The sequence below is a fragment of the Pseudophryne corroboree genome, chromosome 2 (assembly GCF_028390025.1).
Source record: "Pseudophryne corroboree isolate aPseCor3 chromosome 2, aPseCor3.hap2, whole genome shotgun sequence".
In the NCBI taxonomy this organism is placed as follows: Eukaryota; Metazoa; Chordata; class Amphibia; order Anura; family Myobatrachidae; genus Pseudophryne; species Pseudophryne corroboree.
This window is the reverse complement of record NC_086445.1, coordinates 489,499,002-489,525,696: the sequence shown is the minus strand read 5'-3', so window position 1 is coordinate 489,525,696 and position 26,695 is coordinate 489,499,002. Positions and strand designations below refer to the sequence as shown.

The following is a 26,695-nucleotide window of genomic DNA, read 5'->3' as shown; positions in this document are numbered from 1 at the left end:
GCAGGTAAGCATCCTGTATGTCCAGTGAGACCATATAGTCCCCAGACTCCAAGGCCAGAACAATAGAGCAAAGAGTTTCCATACGAAACTTGGAGACCTTCACAAATTTGTTCAAGGACTTGAGACTGAGAATGGGCCAGGAAGACCCATTTGGTTTCGGGACTAGGAACAGCGGTGCATAGTACTCCTTGCCTCTCTGAGCCAGAGGCACCCTGTACTACCACTCCTGTGTCCAGGAGGGACTGTACCACCGAATGAAGAGTCTTTGCCTTCACCTGATCCAAAGGGACGTCTGTCAGGCAAAATCGATGAGGGAGACGATTCTTGAAGGATACGGCGTAACCTCAAATGACGACTTCCCATACCCAACCATTCCTGGGTAAACCCTAGAAGTCGGACCCCCACTCTGGGATCCCCCAGAGGGAAGCCCGCCCCATCATGCAGCAGGCTTGTCAGTTTTGGAAGCAGGCTGACGGGCAGCCCAGGCCCATTTGGGCTTGGAAGTGCAAACCTGTTTTGGGTACGCCTGACCTTTTGCTTCCCCTGAAGGACAAAAGGAGCGAAAAGGAACTACTCTTAGCCTTCGGCATCGAAGGAGCAGTACTAGGAAGACATGCTGTTTAAGCAGACGCTAAGTCAGCCACTATCTTGTTGAGGTCTTCTCCGAAAAGAATGTCTCCTTTGAAGGGGAGTACCTCCAGGGTTTTTTTTAGAGTCCATGTCCACAGACCAGGACCGTAACCAGAGAATTCGGCGTGCCAAAATGGACGTAGTAGAAGCCTTGGCTGCCAGAATACCGGCATCAGAAGCTGTATCTTTAATGTAATGAGACGCTGTAACAATATACAACAGGCATTCTCTAGCATGATCAGAAGCATTGGAATGCAAATCCTGCTCCAGCTCCTGAGCCCACGCTTCCACAGCTTCTGCAACCCATGTTGCTGCAATAGTGGGCCTATGCACCGCACCGTTTAGGGCAGTGGTTCTCAAACTCGGTCCTCAGGACCCCACACAGTGCATGTTTTGCAGGTAACCCAGCAGGTGCACAGGTGTATTAATTAATCACTGACACATTTTAAAAGGTACACAGGTGGAGCTAATTATTTAACTTGTGATTTTGTGAGGAGACCTGCAAAACAAGCACTGTGTGGGGTCCTGAGGACCGAGTTTGAGAACCTGTGGTTTAGGGTGTAGATTGCCTTCAAACAAACCTCCACACGCCTGTCCGTCGGCTCTCTCAAGGACGTGACGGTAGTTACAGGCAGAGCTGAGGATACTACCAGCCGCGCCACTTGCGAGTCCACTGGCGGGGGTGTTTCCCAATTTTTACTAAGCTCCGCAGCGAGGGGGTAGCGAGACAGCATCTTCTTGTGAGGCGTGAACTTATTTCCTGGATTTTCCCAGGACTCCTGACGTATGTCAACTAAATGTTCAGAATGAGGTAAAACTTGTTTAACCACCTTCTGACGTTTAAACCTGTCCGGTTTCTTAGGGGCAGTGCCAGGCTCCAGTTCATCATCAACCTGAAGAATGAGCCTGATAGCCTCTAACAAGTCAGGAACATCCACCTGCGAAACAACTTCCCCATCAGAAGCATCAGGATCAGAATCTGTGGGGTCCGTATAAACGCCATCCTCATCAGATGAGGTGTCTGGGATGTTGGTGGATTGTGAGGAAGTAATTGCCTGCTTAGAGGACCCCTTGGTCTTAGGCGGGCGAAGGTTAGACTTATGAGCAGTCAGTGATTGGTTCAATTGCTGTAACTGATTGGACAGTTGATCTGCCCATGGCGGGTTAACCGCGGGGACCATAAGCGGTTGTACCGGCACAGGAGGTCCCATAGGGGGCGTTAGTCTAGTTACCAGCATATTCAATAGCGTGGAGAAGGTTGCCCAAAGGTGGGTCATTTTGCACCCCCGTTGCTACAGTCCCACTGGGGGGCAAGGAACCCCCAGAAACTGAACCCTCGCTGCTATGTTATCCTCAAATGTGTCTGCAGCATCAACACCACGCAATGTGGGATCAGCCCCAGCTCTATTGCCCTTTGTAGCTGACATAATCGAAAGCTCAATGCAAGGCAACACAGTACAATATCAGCAGCACAATACCTGACAAGAACCCCCTGTGTAGTTTATCAGCACAAACAGGGAATTCAAGAGTGTATGGTGACTAAAAATCACAGAGAAAAATACACACTGAGTATATCCTGTGAACTGCCTATATTATGATAAACCTGACATACTTAACCCCCTCAGGTTATAGAATATAGGGATAGCAATCTGAGTGAGACACACGAAATGGAGGTCACACAGCAGCTATATGCACACACACAGAGTCACAGTTTGTACAATGCAGAAATGAGGACATGCAATAAAACTGCACTGGACAAGCAATACAGAGTAGTACTATGTATAGCTATACACTGAATAGATAATAAGAATTTACTTACCGATAATTCTATTTCTCGGAGTCCGTAGTGGATGCTGGGGTTCCTGAAAGGACCATGGGGAATAGCGGCTCCGCAGGAGACAGGGCACAAAAAAGTAAAGCTTTTACCAGATCAGGTGGTGTGCACTGGCTCCTCCCCCTATGACCCTCCTCCAGACTCCAGTTAGGTACTGTGCCCGGACGAGCGTACACAATAAGGGAGGCAATTTGAATCCCGGGTAAGACTCATACCAGCCACACCAATCACACCGTACAACTTGTGATCTAAACCCAGTTAACAGTATGATAACAGAAAGAGCCTCTTAAAGATGGCTCCTTAACAATATAACCCGAATTTGTTAACAATAACTATGTACAGTATTGCAGATAATCCGCACTTGGGATGGGCGCCCAGCATCCACTACGGACTCCGAGAAATAGAATTATCGGTAAGTAAATTCTTATTTTCTCTATCGTCCTAAGTGGATGCTGGGGTTCCTGAAAGGACCATGGGGATTATACCAAAGCTCCCAAACGGGCGGGAGAGTGCGGATGACTCTGCAGCACCGAATGAGAGAATTCCAAGTCCTCTTTTGCCAGGGTATCAAATTTGTAGAATTTTACAAACGTGTTTTCCCCCGACCACGTAGCTGCTCGGCAGAATTGTAATGCCGAGACCCCTCGGGCAGCCGCCCAAGATGAGCCCACCTTCCTTGTGGAATGGGCCTTAACAGATTTAGGCTGTGGCAGGCCTGCCACAGAATGAGCAAGTTGAATTGTGTTACAAATCCAACGAGCAATCGTCTGCTTAGAAGCAGGGGCACCCAACTTGTTGGGTGCATATAGTATCAACAGCGAGTCAGATTTTCTGACTTCAGCCGTCCTTGAAATGTATATTTTTAAGGCTCTGACAACGTCCAACAACTTGGAGTCCTCCAAGTCGCCAGTGGCCGCAGGCACCACAATAGGTTGGTTCAGGTGAAACGCTGATACCACCTTAGGGAGAAAATGCGGACGAGTCCTCAGTTCTGCCCTATCCGAATGGAAGATTAGATAAGGGCTTTTATAAGATAAAGCCGCCAATTCAGATACTCTCCTGGCGGAAGCCAGGGCCAGTAACATAGTCACTTTCCATGTGAGATATTTAAAATCCACCTTTTTCAATGGTTCAAACCAATGGGATTTGAGGAAATCTAAAACTACATTTAGATCCCACGGTGCCACCGGAGGCACCACAGGAGGCTGTATATGCAGTACTCCTTTAACAAAAGTCTGTACCTCAGGAACTGAGGCCAATTCTTTTTGGAAGAATATTGACAGGGCCGAAATTTGAACCTTAATAGATCTCAATTTGAGACCCATAGACAATCCTGATTGTAGGAAATGTAGGAAACGACCCAGTTGAAATTCCTCCGTCGGAACACTCCGATCCTCGCACCACGCGACATATTTTCGCCAAATGCGGTGATAATGTTTCGCGGTGACTTCCTTCCTTGCCTTAATCAAGGTAGGAATGACTTCTTCTGGAATGCCTTTCCCTTTTAGGATCTGGCGTTCAACCGCCATGCCGTCAAACGCAGCCGCGGTAAGTCTTGAAAGAGACAGGGACCCTGTTGTAGCAGGTCCCTTCTCAGAAGTAGAGGGCACGGTTCGTCCGTGACCAACTCTTGAAGTTCCGGGTACCAAGTCCTTCTTGGCCAATCCGGAGCCACTAGTATTGTTCTTACTCCTCCTCACCGTATAATCTTCAATACCTTTGGTATGAGAGGCAGAGGAGGAAACACATATACTGATTTGTACACCCAAGGTGTTACCAGTGCGTCCACAGCTATTGCCTGTGGATCTCTTGACCTGGCGCAATACTTGTCCAGTTTCTTGTTGAGGCGAGACGCCATCATGTCTACCATTGGTCTTTCCCAACAGTTTATTAGCATGTGGAAGACTTCTGGATGAAGACCCCCCTCTCCCGGGTGAATATCGTGTCTGCTGAGGAAGTCTGCTTCCCAGTTGTCCACGCCCGGGAAGAACACTGCTGACAGTGCTATTACGTGATTCTCCGCCCAGCGAAGAATCTTGGCAGCTTCTGCCATTGCACTCCTGCTTCTTGTGCCACCCTGTCTGTTTACATGGGCGACCGCCGTGATGTTGTCCGACTGAATCAACACCGGTTTTCCTTGCAGGAGTGGTTCCGCCTGGCTTAGAGCATTTTAGATTGCTCTTAGTACCAGAATGTTTATGTGAAGAGACTTTTCCAGGTTCGTCCATACCCCCTGGAAGTTTCTTCCTTGTGTGACTGCTCCCCAACCTCTCAGGCTGGCGTCCGTGGTCACCAGGATCAAATCCTGTATGCCGAATCTGCGGCCCTCCAATAGATGAGCCTTTTGCAACCACCACAGAAGATATACCCTTGTCCTTGGCGACAGGGTTATTCGCAGGTGCATCTGAGGATGCGACCCTGACCATTTGTCCAACAGATCCCTTTGGAAAATTCTTGCATGGAATCTGCCGAATGGAATTGCTTCGTAAAAAGCCACCATTTTTCCCAGGACTCTTGTGCATTGATGTACAGACACCTTTCCTGGTTTTAGGAGGTTCCTGACAGGTCGGATAACTCCTTGGCTTTTTCCTCGGGAAGAAAAACCTTTTTCTGAACCGTGTCCAGAATCATCCCTAGGAACAGCAGACGTATCGTCGGAAAACAGCTGCGATTCTTGGAAAATTTAGAATCCAGTCGTGCCGTCGAAGAACTACTTTAGATAGTGCTCTTCCGACCTCCAACTGTTCTCTGGAACTTGCCCTTTTTAGGTCGTGCAAGTAAGGGATAATTTAGATGCCTTTTTTCTTTGAAGAAACATCTTTTCGGCCATTACCTTGGTAAAAAGGCCCGGGGTGCCGTGGATAATTCAAACGGCATCGTCTGAAACTGATATTGACAGTTCTGTACCACGAACCAGAGGTACCCTTGATGAGAAGGACAAAATTTGGACATGGAGGTAATCCTTGATGTCCAGGGACACCATATAGTCCCCTTTTTTCCGGTTCGCTATCACTGCTCTGAGTGACTTTATCTCGATTTGAACCTTTTATGTAAGTGTTCAAAACATTTTAGATTTAGACTATGTGTCACCAAGCCGTCTGGCTTCAGTACCACAATATAGTGTGGAAAAATAATACCCTTTTCCTTGTCGTAGGAGGGGTACTTTGATTATCACCTGCTGGATATACAGCTTGTGAATTGTTTCCAATGCTGCCTCCCTGTCGGAGGGAGCCGTTGGTAAAGCAGACTTCAGGAACCTGCGAGGAGAAGATGTCTCGACTCTCCAATCTTTACCCCTGGGATAATACTCGTACGATCTAGGGGTCAACTTGCGAGTGATCCCACTGCGCCCTGAGACTCTTGAGACTACCCCCCCACCTTGAGTCCGCTTGCACGGCCCCAGCGTCATGCTGAGGACTTGGCAGACGCGGTGGAGGGCTTCTTTTCCTGGGAAAGGGCTGCCTGCTGCAGTCTACTTCCCTTACCTCTATGTCTGGGCAGATATGACTGGCCTTTTGCCTGCATGCCCTCATGGGAAAGGAAAGATTGAGGCTGAAAAGACGGTGTCTTTTTTAGCTGAGATGTAACTTGGGGTAAAAAAGGTTGGATTTCCCAGCTGTTGCTGTGGTCCCCAGGTCCGATGGACCGACCCCCAAATAACTCCTTCCCTTTATACAGCAATACTTCCATCTGCCGTATGGGATCTGTATCACCTGACCACTGTCGTGTCCCTGACATCTTCTGGGAGATATGGACAACGCACTTATCTTGATGCCAGAGAGCAAATATCCCTCTGTGCATCTCACATACATATATATAGAATGCATCCTATTAAATGCTCTACATGAATAAAATATTTTCAGTCAGGGAATCCGACCAAGCCAACCCAGCACTGCATCTCCAGGCTGATGGCGATCGCTGGTCGCAGTATAACCACCGTATGTGTGTATATACTTTGTAGGATATTTTTCCAGCTTCCTATCAGCTGGCTCCTTGAGGGCGGCCGTATCTGGAGACGGTAACGCCACTTGATAAGCGTGTGAGCGCCTTATCACCCTAAGGGGTGTTTCTCAACGTACCCTAATTTCTGGCGGGAAAGGGTATAACGCCAATATTTGCTATCGGGATAACCCTACGCATCATCACACACTTCATTTTATTTTATCTGATTCAGGAAAAACTACAGGTAGTTTTTTCACTCCCACATAATACCCTTTCTTGTGGTACTTGTAGTATCAGAAACACGTAACACCTCCTTCATTGCCCTTAACGTGTGGCCCTAATGAGAAATACGTTTGTTTATTCACCGTCGACACTGTATTCAGTGTCCGTGTCTGTGTCTGTGTCGACCGACTGAGGTAAATGGGCGTTTTTTAAAAACCCCTGACGGTGTTTCTGAGACGCCTGGACCGGTCCTAATAGATTGTCGGCCGTCTCATGTCGTCAACCGACCTTGCAGCGTGTTGACATTCTCACGTAATTCTCTAAATAAGCCATCCATTCCGGTGTCGACTCCCTAGAGAGTGACATCACCATTACAGGCAATTTCTCCGCCTCCTCACCAACATCGTCCTCATACATGTCGACACACACGTACCGACACACAGCACACACACCGGGAATGCTCTGACAGAGGACAGGACCCACTAGCCCTTTGGGGAGACAGAGGGAGAGTCTGCCAGCACACACCAAAAACGCTATAATTATATAGGGACAACCTTATATAAGTGTTTCTCCCTTATAGCATCTTTTATATATATACAATATCGCCAAAATCCGTGCCCCCCCTCTCTGTTTTAACCCTGTTTCTGTAGTGCAGTGCAGGGGAGAGCCTGGGAGCCTTCTCTCCAGCTTTTCTGTGAGAGAAAATGGCGCTGTGTGCTGAGGAGATAGGCCCCGCCCCTTTTTCGGCGGGCTCGTCTCCCGCTATTTTTGAAGTTAGGCAGGGGTTAAATATCTCCATATAGCCTCTGTGGGCTATATGTGAGGTATTTTTTGCCTCTAATAAGGTTTTTATTTGCCTCTCAGAGCGCCCCCCCCAGCGCTCTGCACCCTCAGTGACTGTTGTGTGAAGTGTGCTGAGAGGAAAATGGCGCACAGCTGCAGTGCTGTGCGCTACCTTTATGAAGACTCAGGAGTCTTCAGCCGCCGATTTTGGACCTCTTCTCTCTTCAGCGTCTGCAAGGGGGCCGGCGGCGCGGCTCCGGTGACCATCCAGGCTGTACCTGTGATCGTCCCTCTGGAGCTAGTGTCCAGTAGCCAAGCAGCAAATCCACTCTGCACGCAGGTGAGTTCACTACTTCTCCCCTAAGTCCCTCGTTGCAGTGATCCTGTTGCCAGCAGGACTCACTGTAAAGTAAAAAACCTAAGCTAAACTTTCTCTAAGCAGCTCTTTAGGAGAGCCACCTAGATTGCACCCTTCTCGTTCGGGCACAAAATCTAACTGGAGTCTGGAGGAGGGTCATAGGGGGAGGAGCCAGTGCACACCACCTGATCTGGTAAAAGCTTTACTTTTTTGTGCCCTGTCTCCTGCGGAGCCGCTATTCCCCATGGTCCTTTCAGGAACCCCAGCATCCACTTAGGACGATAGAGAAATAACAATGCACAGTAAAGACTGGATGTATAGCACAGGGTACTCGTACTAAATAACCCTGACTAAATGCACTTTTTCTTAACTAACACTGTCATCAGACATGTAGAATACTTAAGTGTCCTGTAAAATGCACAGCGCTGACATGCAGGCGGCTTTACAGAGGAGGATTTGCCCAAACAGTCCCTGGATCAGCTCTGTTTGCTATAATGGCACCCAAACGCTGACAGGGAGTGAGGGAGACAGAGAGATGCAGCTCCAGGGCAGGAACATTTAATCTAAATGGCGACCTGGGGCTGGGGGAAGAGCTACAGGTCAAAGCCTTATCCCCCTGCTGGACTTCACCACCGGGTACTGGGGGCTTAATAAAACGGTTTTAGGAGACAAAACCGACCTGTGCCCATGCCCTGGTGGTCTAGTGGGGTCGCTGTACTACCACAGTGTCCACGCCAGAGTGCGCGGCCTGCCTCCCACCGGCCACGCGGGATCGCGATTTACAGCGGGTCACGTCGAGGGGACCCCTTACCTCCTCCCTAGGTGCGGCCACGCGATCCGGGAGAGCAGCGGTCATGCGTGTGACTAACATGGAAGAAAACCGGAGCCTCCGCTGTAGGTACCCGGCCACCAGGGCGCGGGAGTGTACAGTGCCGCTGGGGGAGGTGATGGAGCTGCAGCAGGAGATGTCTGACTGACATCCAACACAGTCAGTGTCTCTGCTGCAGCCCTTCAAGTCTTCAATAATCTTTAAAAGCGTCTCTCAGGGCTGCTGGAGCAGCCCCCCTGTTAAGTACCTGCTTACTGCATGGCACCAACTACAAAACTGAGCTCCTGTGCATGGAGGCGGGGTTATAGAGGAGGCGGCGCTAGGCATTCTGGGAACAGTCAAAGCTTTGAGCATCAAGATCCTACTCTACACCCCAATGTCATTCCCTGTGGAGCCCAGTGTACCCCGCAGCAGAAACATATTTTCAATTGTTTGTAGTGGTTGTTTTGTTTTCTTAAAACGATAAAAAGGCAATCACGAATGCACCGGACATACAGTAGTAGTAACCTGTATGGTCACTACTTCCTGAATATCCAGTAACGGGCACAATCTCCCATTGAAAACAATGGGTGGAGCGCTCCTTGGCTGAGAGAGGTAAGCCCCTAACTCTCTCAGCGTTAGCTTATCCACTTGTACCACACTATGGAACCCTTGGGTTGCCTCATAGATAACATCATCTGATTTTAAAAAGTGTAATCCTCCACCCAATACTAAGAAAATGTCTACCATTGTGATATACATCTTTTGCAAAATTGGACTGTGATATACTGTGTCGATATGAGAATGTCCATATGGTTGCAATGTCGGCAAGCCTAACCCTCTCCTGCCATGATAGTGAGGTTCGTCAAGACTTTGCATTTATAATGCCGGAAATGACCCACCGAGTGACGTGAAACTTCAGAAATTGACTACAAATGTGTATCATGAATGAAGTCCACCATCTGGTTGACAACATATTCAAAACCAATAGCAAAATAAAAAAACTGTACTCCATTTACTTTTAGATTATGTACTAACATTTTGTATACATTGACCACGTCTTTTTTGTTAACCTTTAAAATCTGTTTTGTTTTTGCCTTACCCTGTATAATGCCGTCTCACTTTTTATTTGAACTGTGGGGGTCATTCCGACGCGATCTCACGCTGCATTTTTTCGCAGCGGTGCGATAGGGTCTGAACTGTGCATGCTCCGTGACCACAATGCACAGGTCGCCAGGGAGCGAAAGAACTAACGAGGAAAGCGATCGCACCCGCAACCGGAAGATTGACAGGAAGAGGCCGGTCGGAGGTGTCAACTGACTGTTTTCAGGGAGTATCCGTCCGAACGCAGGCGTGCCCAGCTGTTTCGAGGGAGGGATCCTGACGTCAGCTCCGTCCTGGATGATCGCAGCGGGTAAGTCCTGAGCTGTGCAGAAACTGCACAAACTTTTGTTTGTGCAGCTCTCTGCACAAGCGAGCGCAGCCTGCTAAGCGATTCCTCCCTCCCCAGGCGGCGACTACCTGATCGCAGCAGTGCTAAAAGTAGCCTGCTATCGATCAGGTCGGAATGACGGCCTGTGTTGCTACCTTTTGTTGTGGGAGGAGAGTTGTGTGTGTGTGGGATATAATCAGTGAGGAGTCAGGACACATTTTTGTAACCACATTTACTAAATGCTTTTTAGGCTGCTATGGTGTAAATTTACTGTCAGTCGTTTGTATTCTATTTCACTGCTGACGGAAACTAATGCTGTATTTGTGCCTAAATTTACTATCAGTGAAGACAGCTGTGTTTTGATGCTTTTTTCGAAACATGTAAGTGTACGTCCACAGGCACACTAACATTCTGCATCTACATATACTTGGATTAGTACTACTCATAAAACCAGAACACACTGAAAAACTCAGCACCTGAAGAAGCTAGTAATACAGTTTTGACAAATCCAATGCAAGCGGATGTCAAAACCGACCACAAACAGACCAACAGTTCCTCATTGCTTTATGGCCCTCATTCCGAGTTGATAGCTAGCTGCCGTTGTTCGTTGCATAGCGATCATTTTAAAAAATTGCAAAATTACACATGCGTATGAGCCGCAATGCGCACGCGCAGCTTACGGGGACAAAGCATCGTTGTTTTGCACCGCTTCTAGCGACGAATCCATTCACACAGCCGATCGCAAGGAGATTGACAGGACGAGGGCGTTTATGGGTGTCAACTGACCGTTTTCTGGGAGTGTTTGAAAAAACGCAGGCGTGGCCAGATATTGGCAGGGCAGGTATCTGACGTCAATTCCGGGACCTTCGTCGCAGCAATCATCACACAGAATAAGTAACTACAGCGATGATCTTGTACTGCACAAAATGTTTTTGTACCGCTCGGCTGCACAGGCGTTCGCACACCTGCAAAGCGAAAATACACTCCCCGTGGGCGGCAACTATGCATTTGCACGGCTGCTAAAAGTAGCTAGCGAGCAATCAACTCGGAATGAGGGCCTAGATCGGGGAAAATAGAACAATGTGATTTCTACATCACATTTTGCAAATTCTAAAAGTTGTATGGACTTCGCTTAAATTGGTCTAATATTTTGTCTGCTGTCATTGGGCCTAATTCAAACCTGATCACTGCTATGCGTTTTAGCACATCAGGCGATCAGGTCTGAACTGCGCATGTGCCGCAGTGCTCCAGCGCATGCCAGAAAATAAGAATTTACTCACCGGTAATTCTATTTCTCGTAGTCCGTAGTGGATGCTGGGAACTCCGTAAGGACCATGGGGAATAGCGGGCTCCGAAGGAGGCTGGGCACTCTAGAAAGATCTTAGACTACCTGGTGTGCACTGGCTCCTCCCACTATGACCCTCCTCCAAGCCTCAGTTAGGACACCGTGCCCGGACGAGCGTACACAATAAGGAAAGATTTTGAATCCCGGGTAAGACTCATACCAGCCACACCAATCACACCGTATAACTCGTGATATGAAACCCAGTTAACAGTATGAAACAACCGAGCCTCTCAACAGATGGCTCAACAATAACCCGATTTAGTTAACAATAACTACGTACAAGTATTGCAGATACACCGCACTTGGGACGGGCGCCCAGCATCCACTACGGACTACGAGAAATAGAATTACCGGTGAGTAAATTCTTATTTTCTCTGACGTCCTAGTGGATGCTGGGAACTCCGTAAGGACCATGGGGATTATACCAAAGCTCCCAAACGGGCGGGAGAGTGTGGATGACTCTGCAACACCGAATGAGAGAACTCCAGGTCCTCCTCAGCCAGGGTATCAAATTTATAGAATTTTGCAAACGTGTTTGCCCCTGACCAAGTAGCAGCTCGGCAAAGTTGTAAAGCCGAGACCCCTCGGGCAGCCGCCCAAGATGAGCCCACCTTCCTTGTGGAATGGGCATTGACAGATTTTGGCTGTGGCAGGCCTGCCACAGAATGTGCAAGCTGAATTGTACTATGAATCCAACGAGCAATAGTCTGCGTAGAAGCAGGAGCACCCAGCTTGTTGGGTGCATATAGGATAAACAGCGAGTCAGATTTTCTGACTCCAGCCGTCCTGGAAACATATATTTTCAGGGCCCTGACCACGTCTAACAACTTGGAGCCCTCCAAGTCCCTAGTAGCCGCAGGCACCACAATAGGCTGGTTCAGGTGAAACGCTGACACCACCTTAGGGAGAAACTGGGGACGAGTCCTCAATTCTGCCCTATCCATATGGAAAATCAGATAAGGGCTTTTACAGGACAAAGCCGCCAATGACCACCTTCCACGTGAGATATTTCAGATCCACGGTTTTTAGTGGTTCAAACCAAAGTGATTTTAAGAAACAACACCACGTTGAGATCCCAAGGTGCCACAGGGGGCACAAACGGAGGCTGAATATGCAGCACTCCCTTTACAAAAGTCTGAACTTCAGGTACTGAAGCTAGTTCTTTTTGAAAGAAAATCGACAGAGCCGAGATCTGTACCTTAATGGAGCCCAGTTTTAGGCCCATATTCACTCCTGCTTGCAGGAAATGCAGAAATCGACCTAGTTGAAATTCCGCTGTTGGGGCCTTTTTGGCCTCACACCATGCAACATACTTCCGCCATATGCGGTGATAATGATTTGCTGTAACCTCTTTCCTAGCTTTAATAAGCGTAGGAATGACTTCCTCCGGACTGCCCTTTTCCTTCAGGATCCGGCGTTCAACCGCCATGCCATCAAACGCAGCCGCGGTAAGTTTTGGAACAGACAGGGCCCCTGCTGCCGCAGGTCCTGTCTGAGCGGCAGAGGCCATGGGTCCTCTGATATAATTTTTTGAAGTTCTGGGTACCAAGCTCTTCTTGGCCAATCCGGAACCACGAGTATCGTTCTTACTCCTCGCCTTCTTATTATTATTCTCAATACCTTTGGTATGAGGGGCAGAGGAGGGAACACATAAAACGACTGGTACACCCACGGTGTTACCAGAGCGTCCACAACTATCGCCTGAGGGTCCCTTGACCTGGCGCAATATCTTTTATAGCTTTTTGTTGAGGCGGGACGCCATCATGTCCACCTGTGGCCTTTCCCAAAGGTGTACAATCCTTTGGAAGACTTCTGGATGAAGTCCCCACTCTCCCGGGTGGAGGTCGTGTCTGCTGAGAAGATCAGCTTCCCAGTTGTCCACTCCGGGAATGAACACTGTTGACAGTGCTAACACATGATTTTCCGACCATCGGAGAATCCTTGTGGCTTTTTGCCATCGCCATCCTGCTTCTTGTGTCGCCCTGATGGTTTACATGGGCGACCGCCGTGATGTTGTCTGATTGGATCAGTACCGGCTGGTTTTGAAGCAGAGGTCTTGCCTGTGTAGAGAAGTCACCTGACTTGACCAAAGTCCTTGGAATTTTCTTCCCTGTGTTACTGCCCCCAGCCTCAAAGGCTGGCCTCCATGGTCACTAGGACCTAGTCCAGTATGTCGAACCTGCGGCCCTCCTTAAGATGGGCACTCTGCAGCCACCATTTTAGAGATACCCTGGTCCGAGGAAGCGAGAGAAGAATTTTGAATCTGGGAGCAGGCTGACTGGTGCAGCTTTTTCCCTCTTCCCTTGTCTCTGTACAGAAGGGAAACGCCTTTGACCCGCTTGCTTTTCTGAAGCCGAAAGGACTGTACCTGATACAGTGCTTTCTTAGTCTGTGAGGAAACCCGAGGTAAAAATATTTCTTCCCAGCTGTGGCTGTGGATACGAGGTCCCAGAGACCATCCCCAAATAATTCCTCACCCTTATAAGGCAGAATCCTTTTAAAGTCAGCATCACCTGTCCCGTGACAGGTCTCTAATACCCTCCTGACAGAATGGACATTACATTCATTTTGGATGCCAGCCGGCAAAATATCCCTCTGTGCATCCCTCATAGATAAGATGACGTCTTTAATATGTTCTCATGTTTGACAGGGTCACCGACCACGCTGCAGCAGCACGATCTGCAGGTCTCCGTCTAGTACCTGAGTGTGTAAATACAGACTTCAGGATATCCTCCTGTCTTTTATCAACAGGTACCTTCAAAGTGGCCGTTCCTAAAACGGCAGTGCCACCTTTTTTTGACAACCGTGTGAGCGCCTTTTCTGGCGGGAAAGGGTACGCCATCAGTAACTTTTTAGAAATTACCAGTTTCTAAACGGGGGAACCCACGCTTTTCACACACTTCATTTATTCATCTGATGGGGGAACAAAACACTGCCTGTTTTTTCTCCCCAAACCTAAAAACCCATTTATAGAGGTGCTTGGGTTAATGTCAGAAATGTGTAACACATTTTTTTATTGCCGGGATCAAGTCACGGATGTTCCTAGTGGATTGTGTATATGTCTCAACCTTGTCGACACTGGAGTCAGACTCCGTGTCGACATCTGTGTCTGCCATCTGAGAGAGCGGGCGTTTTTGAGCCCCTGATGGCCTTTGAGACGCCTGGGCAGGCGCGGGCTGAGAAGCCGGCTGTCCCACAGCTGTTACGTCATCCATCCTTTTATGTAAGGAGTTGACACTGTCGGTTAATACCTTTTACCTATCCATCCACTCTGGTGTCGGCCCCACAGGGGGCTACATCACATATATCGGCCTCTGCTCCGTCACCATATATGGGGGGACAGAGTGAGAGTATGCCAGCACACACCAGAGCGCTATATAATGCAGGGACTAACTGAGTTATGTCCCCTATAGCTGCTTTTTTTTTCTAATGTATACTGCGCCTAAATTAAATGCCCCCCCTCTCTTTTTTAACCCTTTTCTGTGTTGTAAACTGCAGGGGAGAGCTTGGGAGCTTCCCTCCAACGGAGCTGTGAGGGAAAATGGCGCCAGTGTGCTTGAGGGAGATAGCTCCGCCCCTTTTCCGCTGCCTATTCTCCCGCTTTTTTATGGAATCTGGCAGGGGTATTTACCTCATATATAGCCCCTGCGGCTATATATTGAGGTATTTTTGCCAGCCAAGGTGTTTTTATTGCTGCCTCAGGGCGCCCCCCCCCAGCGCCCTGCACCCTCAGTGACCGGAGTGTGAAGTGTGTGAGAGGAGCAATGGCGCACAGCTGCAGTGCTGTGCGCTACCTTGGTGAAGACTGAGTCTTCATGCCGCCGATTTTCCGGACCATCTTCTTGCTTCTGGCTCTGTAAGGGGGACGGCGGCGCGGCTCCGGGACCGAACACCAAGGACTGGGCCTGCGGTCGATCCCTCTGGAGCTAATGGTGTCCAGTAGCCTAAGAAGCCCAATCCGGCTGCAAGCAGGCGAGTTCGCTTCTTCTCCCCTTAGTCCCTCGCTGCAGTGAGCCTGTTGCCAGCAGGTCTCACTGAAAATAAAAAAACCTAAGTCTATCTTTCTTTCTAAGGGCTCAGGAGAGCCCCTAGTGTGCATCCAACCTCGGCCGGGCACGAAATCTAACTGAGGCTTGGAGGAGGGTCATAGTGGGAGGAGCCAGTGCACACCAGGTAGTCTAAGATCTTTCTAGAGTGCCCAGCCTCCTTCGGAGCCCGCTATTCCCCATGGTCCTTACGGAGTTCCCAGCATCCACTAGGACGTCAGAGAAATGCTATTAGCATCTCAGCCCAGCAATCGCCTCTGCCTGATTGACAGGCTGAGGATGGGCGGGCCGGCGGCGTTGGGCTGCCGCTCTGGGGGAGCGGTCCGGGCAAAACGCATGCGTGCCCGGACCCTTCGGGGGGCGGGCCACGGCAGCTGCATGTTGTCACACGCAGCTGCTGCAACCCGGAGAGCGACGGGTAGCTCCCTGGCAGCACGCAGGAGCTGCGCTGGTAGGGAGCTACTCTTCAGGTACAAAAGCATTGCTGCTGTGCGATGCTTTTGTACCCGTGCAGCGGGGGGAGGGCCAGACATGCGGGGCAGACTAGCCCTGTGCTGGGCGCTCCACCGCGTGTCAGGGTGGCTGATCGCAGCGCATGGCTACGATCAGGTCTGAATTAGGCCCATTTTTTTCTTTTTTAGCCTTGTCAGTATTTGTGTGTATCTGTGCTATGCTTGTGAGGAGTGTAGTGTAGTGTTAAGGTGTGTACACACGGGGAGATATTTTCTTGCAATTTTGACTATATAGTCAAAATCGCAAGGAAAGTTAGTGCAGATCACAAGGTAAAAGTCACCTTGCGATCTTGATGCGATACCGATGCACTGTGACGCGAGGTCGGTATCGCAAGCCTAGACAGGCATAGCCCGAATCTCACCGCGTATACACACCTTTAGTTGTCAGTCTTCTTGTTATTCGTTTAGTTGTAGGGGTAGAGAAGGAGCAAAGAGGACCCACATGCACAAACCCTGAGCTCACATCTCCTGCCTCAAGTGATAAAGAAAATTATATTGTCCAACATTGATAAGGGAATTCAATTGAGGGTGGGAAATTTGCCAGTTTCCTATTCAATTGCAGGAGAGAATATGAGACATGGCGTTTTCTATAGAAATCAGAATCTTTTTCCCCCCACAAATCTCCAGAGCAAGTCTGATTTTTCAGAAAATCATTATTTTCAGGAAAAATCACTGAGACTTGCTCCGGAACCCTGGCGGCATTCCCCCCTGAGGACTTATTAAGCAAGTGAAAGTTTCCAATATGCTTACTTAGGGGTATATGCAATTGCGGTCGAATTCCCGAAAATGTCGAAAAACGGGACATTTTCGCCAAAAAAAAAAAATTCGACAATGCAATTCAGTACTTTTCGTCAAAAAATCGGACTTTCAAAATTCGACTTTTTGAAATTCGAAATTTGTCAAATTCGACATTTCTGCAATGGTACAAATGCGGCAATTCGACAAAAGTATATTCAATTGAAGATTGTAAATTCGACAACAGTGCTTTTAGACAGTAAATTCGTCATTTTCAATCCGCCACACTTTGGTGGCGGAATCTAATAAAAAAATTTTAAAACATGTTTTTTTAATTGGTAATAGCATATCTATTTATATTAGAAGGGATTAGGTACTTGGTTTGTCTATTTTGGAGGCACAAGTATTATTTATATATTTTTAAAAAATATATATATTTTTTTTTAATGGAATGATGAAAATCAAAAGAAAAAAAAAAATGCGTGGGGTCCCCCCTCCTAAGCATAACCAGCCTCGGGCTCTTCGAGCCGGTCCTGGTTCTAAAAATCCGGGGAAAAAACTGACATGGGATCCCCCGTATTTTTAAAACCAGCACCAGGCTCTGCGCCTGGTGCTGGTGCAAAAAATACGGGGACAAAAAGCGTAGGGGTCCCCCGTATTTTTAACACCAGCATCGGGCTCCACTAGCTGGGTAGATAATGCCACAGCCGGGGGTCACTTTTATACAGCGCCCTGCGGCCGTGGCATTAAATATGCAACTAGTCACCCCTGCCCGGGGTACCCTGGAGGAGTGGGGACCCCTTCAATCAAGGGGTCCCCCCCTTCCAGCCACCCAAGGGCCAGGGGTGAAGCCCGAGACTGTCCCACCATCCAAGGGCTGCGGATGGGGGGCTTATAGCCTTTTGAAAAAATGAAAGAATATTGTTTTTTCCAGTAGTACTACAAGTCCCAGCAAGCCTCCCCCGCGCAAGCTGGTACTTGGAGAACCACAAGTACCAGCATGTGGGAGAAAAACAGGCCAGCTGGTACCTGTAGTTCTACTGGAAAAAAAATACCCAAATAAAAACAAGACACGCACACCGTGAGAGTAAAACTTTATTTCACACATGTCGACACACACATACTTACCTATGTTTTTCCCCCGGATTTTTAGAACCAGGACCGGCTCGAAGAGCCCGAGGCTGATTATGCTTTGGAGGGGGGACCCCACGCAATTTTTTTTGTTTTTACCGTTTTTCCCCGGTTTTTTTTTAATCTAATAAAAATCCGTCAAATCGGCCGTTTTTCGACAGCGGGACTGTCAAATCCGTTTTTTATTGAATATGTTGAATCCCGGCACCCACTTGCCAGAATTCGACGGTCGAATTAAAAAACGGGCGAAAAATTGCCGCGATTCGCTGGCAATTGCATATACCCCTTAGTCAGAAATTACTCACTTTACAGAATCATTGACTTCATCATCCAGCATCAGGAACCAGTCTTCTGCAGCATCGGTGACAATGTGTGTGTGTGTGTGTGTGTGTGTGTGTGTGTGTGTGTGTGTGTGTGTGTACAGTGCATGGGCAGGTCATTCTTTTGTGATTAGCTCAATTTTGCATGTGTGTATATTTTCGCCACAGTTGCATATGCTAATTGTGAACGCAATATGCACATGGTCTACTCTGCATCAGTCCCACTGTGCGCAATTCATACAAATCTACATTAAATACAATGAGTGTAATTAGACTGCACTGTTGTACAAACTAGACTTTACTTATTAGCCATTCAACATAATACATTAAATGTAGCTATCATACAGGTATGACATATGGATCAGATACATGATTACTTCATCAAAGAAGTGCTATATAAAACAGAGCAGCACTTTCCCTAGAGCATTCACAATAAAGGTGCTTTACTACCTCTCATGTATATAGGCTTACCTAGCAAGACATGCTTATTATATAAAAAGAATACTGTATCCTTTATGTTCAGGCATCATGATTATTATGTATTTGTATGCTTCTCAGATATCCAAGCACATGGAAAACATTATCTAAGTACCAATTTTTCAATCCCCAAATTGAACATCAGATTTGTGCATCACTGACGTGTAAATGACTATGTTCTGCTAGACAGCTATGATACAGCTCCCCTCTCTGTTTCCATCTCTGACTTAATGCTTAAGATGGGTACACATCAGACAATTTTTTTTTTTTTACTATTTGCCCGATTCTGACGGACCGGAATGACAAATTGTTAAAACCGTCCAGCGTACCCACTATGTTGCTGACAATGCGCGCTGCCGCGGGTTGTCAGCACCATTGCCCGTCGGGCCTGCATGCACCTCAATCTAGGGACATCGCTAGGGAGTACAATACACTGGTTGATGCTGGCTCCCCCACGATGTCGTGCTGGGTACACATCACCTAATGTGTACACAGCTTAAGCCCAAAATGGAAACACGTAATACACTAAGGTTACAGTGTTTAACAGATAATAATAAAACCACCCATCTCTAGTAACAAGCAGGGCAGAGTGGATTCAGGGTTTCCTGGGAATAATGGTTTCTCCTGGCATTAGTTATTTATATACAGTATAATGTGGACATGCCACCTACAGACAGTGAAGGCATCAGTTTTGTGTTGTGAACTAATATTCATGAGAACACAGTCTATAAATTCACAAGAAAATGGTTCTGCACAAATATAAATCAGGTCTCATGAATATTAATTAGAGAGGGCCACAGAGAGGTAACCATCTCCTAATAATTGAGGGGCTCAGCGGAAAGAGGAACATGTCACAAAATTACTTCTGCCCATTTTCAACCAGATGAAATACAATAGCAGGGATTTGTGTTTTGCTGCTGGTGAGAGATAGGCACATGCCAGTATGTCAGAGGTTAGTGGAGCAGATGCTTATGGCAGAAGCAATTCAAAACCCATGTAGATGTGGCATGTGTCTCTTTTCCACTCGGCCCCTTAATTCCATAGGCTACATAATCTTTCCACACACAAAACAAGCAATGGTGTTCCAGGAATGTGAAACATTGGCACAAAACCAATTAATACAAAATACAAAGAATTTGCTTCATAACTGGTGTATTGTATCATATTGTTGAGATAAATAATGGTTGACAGCCATAGTGACATAAATTTACAATTGAAACTTCGGGATTTGTCTTCTCATGCCATCATGATTTATCCATATCTATAAATCTATACGTTTTACACACGATTATACGAATAACACATCAGAATAAAACAAGACCGAGGTCGGCAAGAGAAATCCTTGCTCGTGTTCTGAAGAACAAAAAGTTCAGTGTCCACTATTCATCACCAAAACCACAAGCTAGGGTTGATGTTGGGTGATGAAAAAAATGTGTATTATAGTGTGACAGTCTTTAATATTCCTCTCATAACTTTGTAGCTGATAAGCTGTTGATTTTCCTTTGGGGGGTAAAAAGGGCCTCGTTCTGTCACGTAAGAGTACGGAAATCTTAGTACCCATAATCCATCAGATGGCAGGGTGATTTCCTGCTTTTCAGGAAAAAATATAGGACATGGAAGTGGGCTAGGCTGCACCTAGAAAGAAACAAACATAAGTAATTAAAAAACGAAACAAAAAAACAAACCTGTTTTAGAAATACTTCACTGTTACCCTATATATAATCTGCATGCTCCATAATCACTGAAATAGATGCGACACCAATAAGCATAGTATGCATCAGCTGTAAAGCTAGGTATACACCTGAACGATACGCCGATTTTGCGAAGGGCCAATACGATGTAATGAAAAAATCCGCCATACGATGGCATGATATATCATTACAGCATCAATGTTAGGAAGCACATCGTATGTCTCATTATGCAATCTGATGTGCAGCACATCATATGGGAAAATACGACCACACAATTGATCAAATGATGAATTGGGTGTACGCTGTATATGATCATTGTTCCAATCCATCGCAGATCACAAGATTGGCCAATATGTCGTATAGTGTGTACATGGCTTTACAGCTATTTTGTAACATTGTCAAGTTTATGCAGGAAGGTAGCCATATTCTCACACAAATACTTCTAAGGAGGGAACATCACATATAGGGGGGTCATTCTGACCCGATCGCACGCTGCACTTCTTCGCAGCCGTGCGATCGGGTCGGAACTGCACATGCGCGGTGGCCGCATTGCGCAGGCGCGTCGCTGCCTGGCGACAGCCATCGCCAGGCAGCGACACCGCTACCGACGAAAGCGGTACTAGCGCCAACTGCAATTGATAGGAGGAAGGCGGTACCGGGCGGCAACTCACCGTTTTCGGGGAGTGGCGAGTCCAATGCAGGCGTGTCCAGGCGTTTGGAGGGCGGATGTCCAACGTCAATTCCGGGACCTGCATCGCTGGATAGATCGCACAGGGTAAGTAACTCTTACCCTGGTCTACCTTTTACAGGAAACTTTTTTTGCATAGCAGGGCTGCAACAAGCATTCGCAGCCCTGCTATGCAGAAATACACTCCCCCATAGGCGGCGTCTAGTTGACCGCACGGGCAGCAAAAAGTTGCTACGTGCGATCAACTCGGAATGACCCCCATAGTGCAGAACCATGCTTAGCTGGTTACCAATACCCCTTTTCCACCAAATGTATTACCTAGGTTATTTGGCCAGGGTATCAAACTTGTAGAAGTACACAAAGGTGTTCTTACCCGACTAGGTAGCAGCTCGGCATAGTTGTAGGGCCGAAACTCCACGTGCAGCCGCTCAGGAAGAGTCCACCTACCTGGTAGAGTGGGCCTTCAGAGACTGTGGAACAGGTAAGGCTGCCGACGCATAGGCCTGTTGGCTAGCAAGCCTAATCCAACGAGCAATGGACTGCTTTGAAGCAGGGCAACCCTTTTCCACGCATCATAGAGCACGAACAAGTAATCTGTCTTTCTGATCAGAGCTGTCCTCTCGACATAGATCTTCAAGGCTCGCACTGCATCCAATGTCTCCGGAGGAGCAGAAGTGTCAGAACTGGACGGAATCACAATAGTTTGATTCAAGTGAAACACGAAGACCACCTTCGGCAGGAACGGTTGTCTAGTCCTGAGCTCCGCTCTGTTCTCGTAAAAGACCAAGTACAGACTTTTGCACGACAAGGCCCCCAATTCTGAGAAACGCCTAGCAGAAGCCAGGGCAAGTAACATCACCATTTTCCACGTGAGGTACTTATCTTCTACCGTGGTCAAGAGGTTCAAACCAGGAGGACTGTAGAAAGCGTAACACTACATCCAGATGCCAAGGTGCCGTAAGCGGCACGAATGGAGGTTGTATGTGAAGCACCCCTTGCAAGAAGGTCTGAACTTCCGGCAAGAGAGCCAACTTCTTCTGGAAGAAGATGGAAAGAGCTGAAATCTGGACATTAATGGATCCCAGACGTAAGCCTTTATCCACTCCAGCCTGCAGGAAACGTAGAAACCTTCCCAAGTGGAATTCCGCAGAGGAATATGTGCGTTCCACGCACCAGGAGACATATCTCCGCCAGATATGATGATAGTGTTTTGACGTCACAGGTTTTCTGGCTTGCACCATAGTGGCAATGACCTTCTTGGAAAGCCCTTTGTGAGCTAGGATGTTCCACTCAACTTCCATGCCGTCAAACGAAGCCGCCGCAAGTCCGGGTAGACAAACGGTCCTTGTTGAAGTGGATCCCTTCTTAGTGGTAGAGGCCAAGGGTCCTCTACGGATATGTCCAGAAGAGCCAAGTACCACACTCTTAGGGGCCAATCAAGATTGCTCTCACTCTTTGATGCCTGATCCGCTTGAGCACCCTTGGGATCAACGGAATCGGAGGGAACAGGTAGGCCAGCTGGTAAGGCCAAGGCGACATCAGTGCATTCACTGCACTCGCCTGAGGGTCCCTGGTTCGTGAGCAATAGCAGCAAAGCTTCTTGTTGAGGTGAGAGGCCATCAAGTCGATCTGTGGACATTCCCACATGTCGATGATCTGTTGAAACACCTGAGGGTGTAGCACCCACTTCCCCCGGGTGGAGGTCGTGGGGACATTCACTCCCGGAATGAAGATCGCGGACAGTGCACTTGCATTTCTTTCTGCCCAGATGAGTATTCTTGACACTTCTCGCATACAGGCCCTGCTATTTGTCCCTTAATTGATGTACGCCACCGCCGTGGCGTTGTCCAACTGAACCTGGATTGCCCGATCCCGGAGTAGAGGGGAGGGCTGAATCGGAGCATTGTAAATGGCCCGAAGTTCCAGGATGTTGATCGGAAGGAGGGCCTGTTGGGCAGACCACCTGCCCTGGAAATGCGCCCCCTAGGTGACAGCTCCCATAAGCGTCGACCTTCCAGCAGGTTGGAAGACTGTAGCCACCACAGGAGGGAAATACTGGCCTGGGGTGACAGCCGAATCATCCGGTGCATCTGAAGATGGGAAATGGAACCGTTCAGGATGTCCAAATGGAATGGTCTGGCATAAAACCTTCTGAACTGAATCGGCTCGTAGGAGGCCACCATCTTTCCCAACAACGTTATGCAAAGATGAATGGAGACTCGAGCAGGTCGGAGGACCATGCAAATCATTTCTTGAAGAGTTCTCACTTTTTCCTCTGGGAGGAACATTTTCTGTGCTACAGTATCCAGTAGCATCCCCAGAAACAGGAGCCGCTGAGATGGTTCCAGATGGGACTTCTGCAGGTTAAGCATCCACCCGTGGTGAGACAGAAGTTGGATAGTGCGATCTATATGGAGCAATAGAAGCACCCTGGAACTCTCCTTTATCAGATCATCGACCAGGTATGGAATTACGTTGACCCCCTGAACTGAAACATCATTTCCGCCATCACCTTCGTGAACACCCTTGGAGCTGTAGACAGGCCGAAGGATAAAGCCTGAAACTGGTAGTTATCGTTCAGTAGGGCGAACCGCAGATAGGCCTGATGAGGAGGCTGGGATATGCAGTTAAGCGTCCTTGATATCTAGGGACACTAGGAATTGCTGTTGTTCCAGGCCTGCGATCCCCACTCTCAAAGATTCAATCTTGAATTTGAAAACCTTCAGGTAAAGATTCAAGGACTTCAGATTCAGAATGGGTCTCACAGACCCGTCTGGTTTTAGTACTATGAACAGACTGGAGTAGTAATTTTGTCCTCGTTGTTGTAGGGGTACTGGAACAATAACCTGGGACTGGACCAACTTGTTGACGGCCAGTAGCACCGTACCTCGCATATTTTCCAAAGCTGGTAAGCTTGATTTGAAAAATCATTGGGGAGGAGCACCGTTGAACTCCAGCTTGTAACCCTGAGAGATAAGGTCCCTTACCCAAGCATCTTGGCAGGAACCGTCCCAGATGTGGCTGTAGTGACGTAACCGAGCTGCCACCATGAGATCCCTACGGGGTGGGTGGGCACCGTCATGCTGAAGTCTTTGCGGAAGCAGATTTGGTGCTCTGATCCTGATATCCGGCAACGGCTGGTTTCTTACGCTTACCTCTGGTGCCTCTAGCTGTGTTGTGGGCCCCCTGGCCCTGGATCGAAATCTAGAGGACCGAAAGGACGGAGTAGATGGTCCCGGGTAGGTACGTCTAGCAGGCGGTGCTCCTGAAGGCTAGAAACGTGGATTTCCCAGCAGTAGCTTTGGAGATCCATGTGTCCAATTCACCTCCAAAGAGCCATTCACCTGTAAAGGGATGAGATTCCACATTACGTTTGGAGTCAGCAATCCACTGACGCAACCATATGGCTCTGCGCACAGACACAGCCATAGCAGAGGTCCTAGCATTAATATTGCCAATCTCTTTAAGGGAGTCACAGAGGACTCTTGACGTGTTCTGAATGTGTTTTAGAAAAGTTACAGTAGTAACTAAGGTCATATCACCCGAAAGACCTTCCTGAATTTGAGAAGCCCAGGAATGAATTGCATGTGTCATCCAGCAACCAGCAATGACCGGTCTTTGAGCTACACCTGCAGCAGTGTAGATAGATTTTAGAGTGGCCCCAATTTTCCTAACTGCCGGGTCCTTTACCGTAAAGGAGCCCGGAGCAGGAAGTACCACCTTTTTAGAAAAGCGAGAGACTGAGACATCCACTGCTGGAGATTCTTCCCAGAATTTCCTGCCTTCAGGGGCAAAGGGGAATGCATGCAGAAACCGTTTGGACACTGATATTTTTTATCTGGATTTTTCCAGGCTATTTTAAATAAGTCATCCAATTCCTTGGAATCAGGAAATGTGACTGTCAGTTTGTCTTGTGGGAGGAAAAATTACTGCTGAGTATTAGCATCCTCCAGGGGGATCTGTAACACATCCCGAATAGCCAATATGAGTTCAGCACCCTGGGTAGGGGTGGAATCCCCACTTATGGGGTCCACATCATCCTGTATAGCATCAGTATCTGATCGGAGTGCAGGTAGAGCACCTGTAGTGGACAGGAGGGGGATGTTTAGCAGTTAGACTTGTTGCAGTTCCTGACTTTTATTTGCATTTGCAGTGAGCTGAGATGAGAAATCAGACATCATAATTTTGATAGCCCCCAACCAGGAGGGCTCTGGACTTTCCCCCACATTGTTATCAGTATTCTGATATTACTGACTACACTGCTCACATGATATTGAGCCATATGAACTAGAATCTAGCATTACAAACACTGCATAACTGCTGTTTTACCATTGTGGAAAAGAAAAACAAGTATAATACACATACAATACAGCCTGAAATACAATACCAGCCTGCCCTATTGTATGTGAGAGGAGACACAGGAGAGAGGACACCAGCGCACCCAACGCTGCACATCCCCAGTGAGGCTGTCAGCATTTTATATATGTAAACAACAGTGAGACTGTATTAGGAAAAATCCCTCAAAGGGATGATACTTGTGCACCCCATAGCGGCTCTCCCCTTCTACACCCGGTACCAGTGATCCAGGGACTGTTATGGAGGAGCTGTTGAGGCTGCTGCTATGCAGAGGAAGGCGGCAAAATTCCACCGAGCCCGCTCTCATGTAGCTCCGCCCCCCGCCACAGCGCTGGAGCTACTGTGTTATATTTATACTGGCCATGTCTCCCTATGTTTGTAGCCTCACATGAATGCTTGGTAAAAGGTATTTAGCCAGTGTCACGCAGGGGCTACAGCGGGTCCCCCCCAGGAGGGACCCGTACGCCTCACCCGCGCTTCAGCCGCACAGTGAACCGGGGGACCCCCCTAGTGGGGTCCCCGGCGAGTGCTCGCCACTGATAATCACCTTCAGGCAGCGTTAGGGGTGTGTGGTATGTTGCGGCTGCGACAGCCAAGGCGCCATGCCCCGCTGAACAAACAGCCCCTCAGGACAGTGGTCCTGCAGCGGGAAAGCGGCTCTGCACCTCAAGAGGTCGGTGACCGCCCCAGCCCAAACTGGAGGGATGGGGGGGCATGAAGGGGGAGGAGCCAGGAGTGCATCATTTTTATTTTATTTTATTATATTGTGCTACCTCTGGTCTGCATCATTCACACCCCAGCTGTCTAAGATCTCCAGTGTCCCTTACTGGATGAAAGAGAAAACGCAGAAAACAAATCCATCAAGCAACCTATCCATTGATGGTCGAGATAAAAGGACATATGATATTGTTAGCTAGGAATGCTTTAGATGTAGGGGGTCATTCCGAGTTGATCACACGTAGCAACTTTTTGCTGCTCGTGCGATCAACCTGACGCCACCTATGGGGGGAGTTCATTTTTAGCATAGCAGGGCTGCGATCGCTTGTGCAGCCTGCTATGCTAAAAAAGTTTCAAGTAAAACAAGACCAGGGCTGCAGTTACTCACCCAGTGCGACGGATCCAGCGATGAAGGTCCCGGTCCTGACATCAGACATCCGCCCTCCAAATGCCTCGAGGGTTGCGGTCGTTAGCTCGACATGCATTGGGTCGACCACTAAAGGTCGACATGCACTAGGTCGGCATGAGTTTTACGCAATTTTTTTCATTTTTTTTAATACTTTTTTCATACTTTACAATCCACGTGAACTACTAATGGTAACGGTAATCTGTGCCGAGCGTGGCGAACCATGCGAGGGGATGCAGTGCACTAATTGGGGTTCCCCTTC

General features: G+C 48.1%; 1 protein-coding gene across 1 annotated transcript in view; it reads right to left on the bottom strand.

Moving 5' to 3' along the window:
- Positions 1–18,378: 18,378 nt before the first annotated feature.
- Positions 18,379–26,695, bottom strand: part of SMG8 (SMG8 nonsense mediated mRNA decay factor) — a 31,046-nt gene continuing 22,729 nt past the window's right edge. The window contains exon 4 of the mRNA XM_063953914.1: positions 18,379–20,210. Within this exon, the coding sequence (XP_063809984.1) occupies positions 20,013–20,210 (198 nt within the window). The 3' untranslated portion in view covers positions 18,379–20,012. The remainder of the gene's footprint in view (positions 20,211–26,695) is intronic.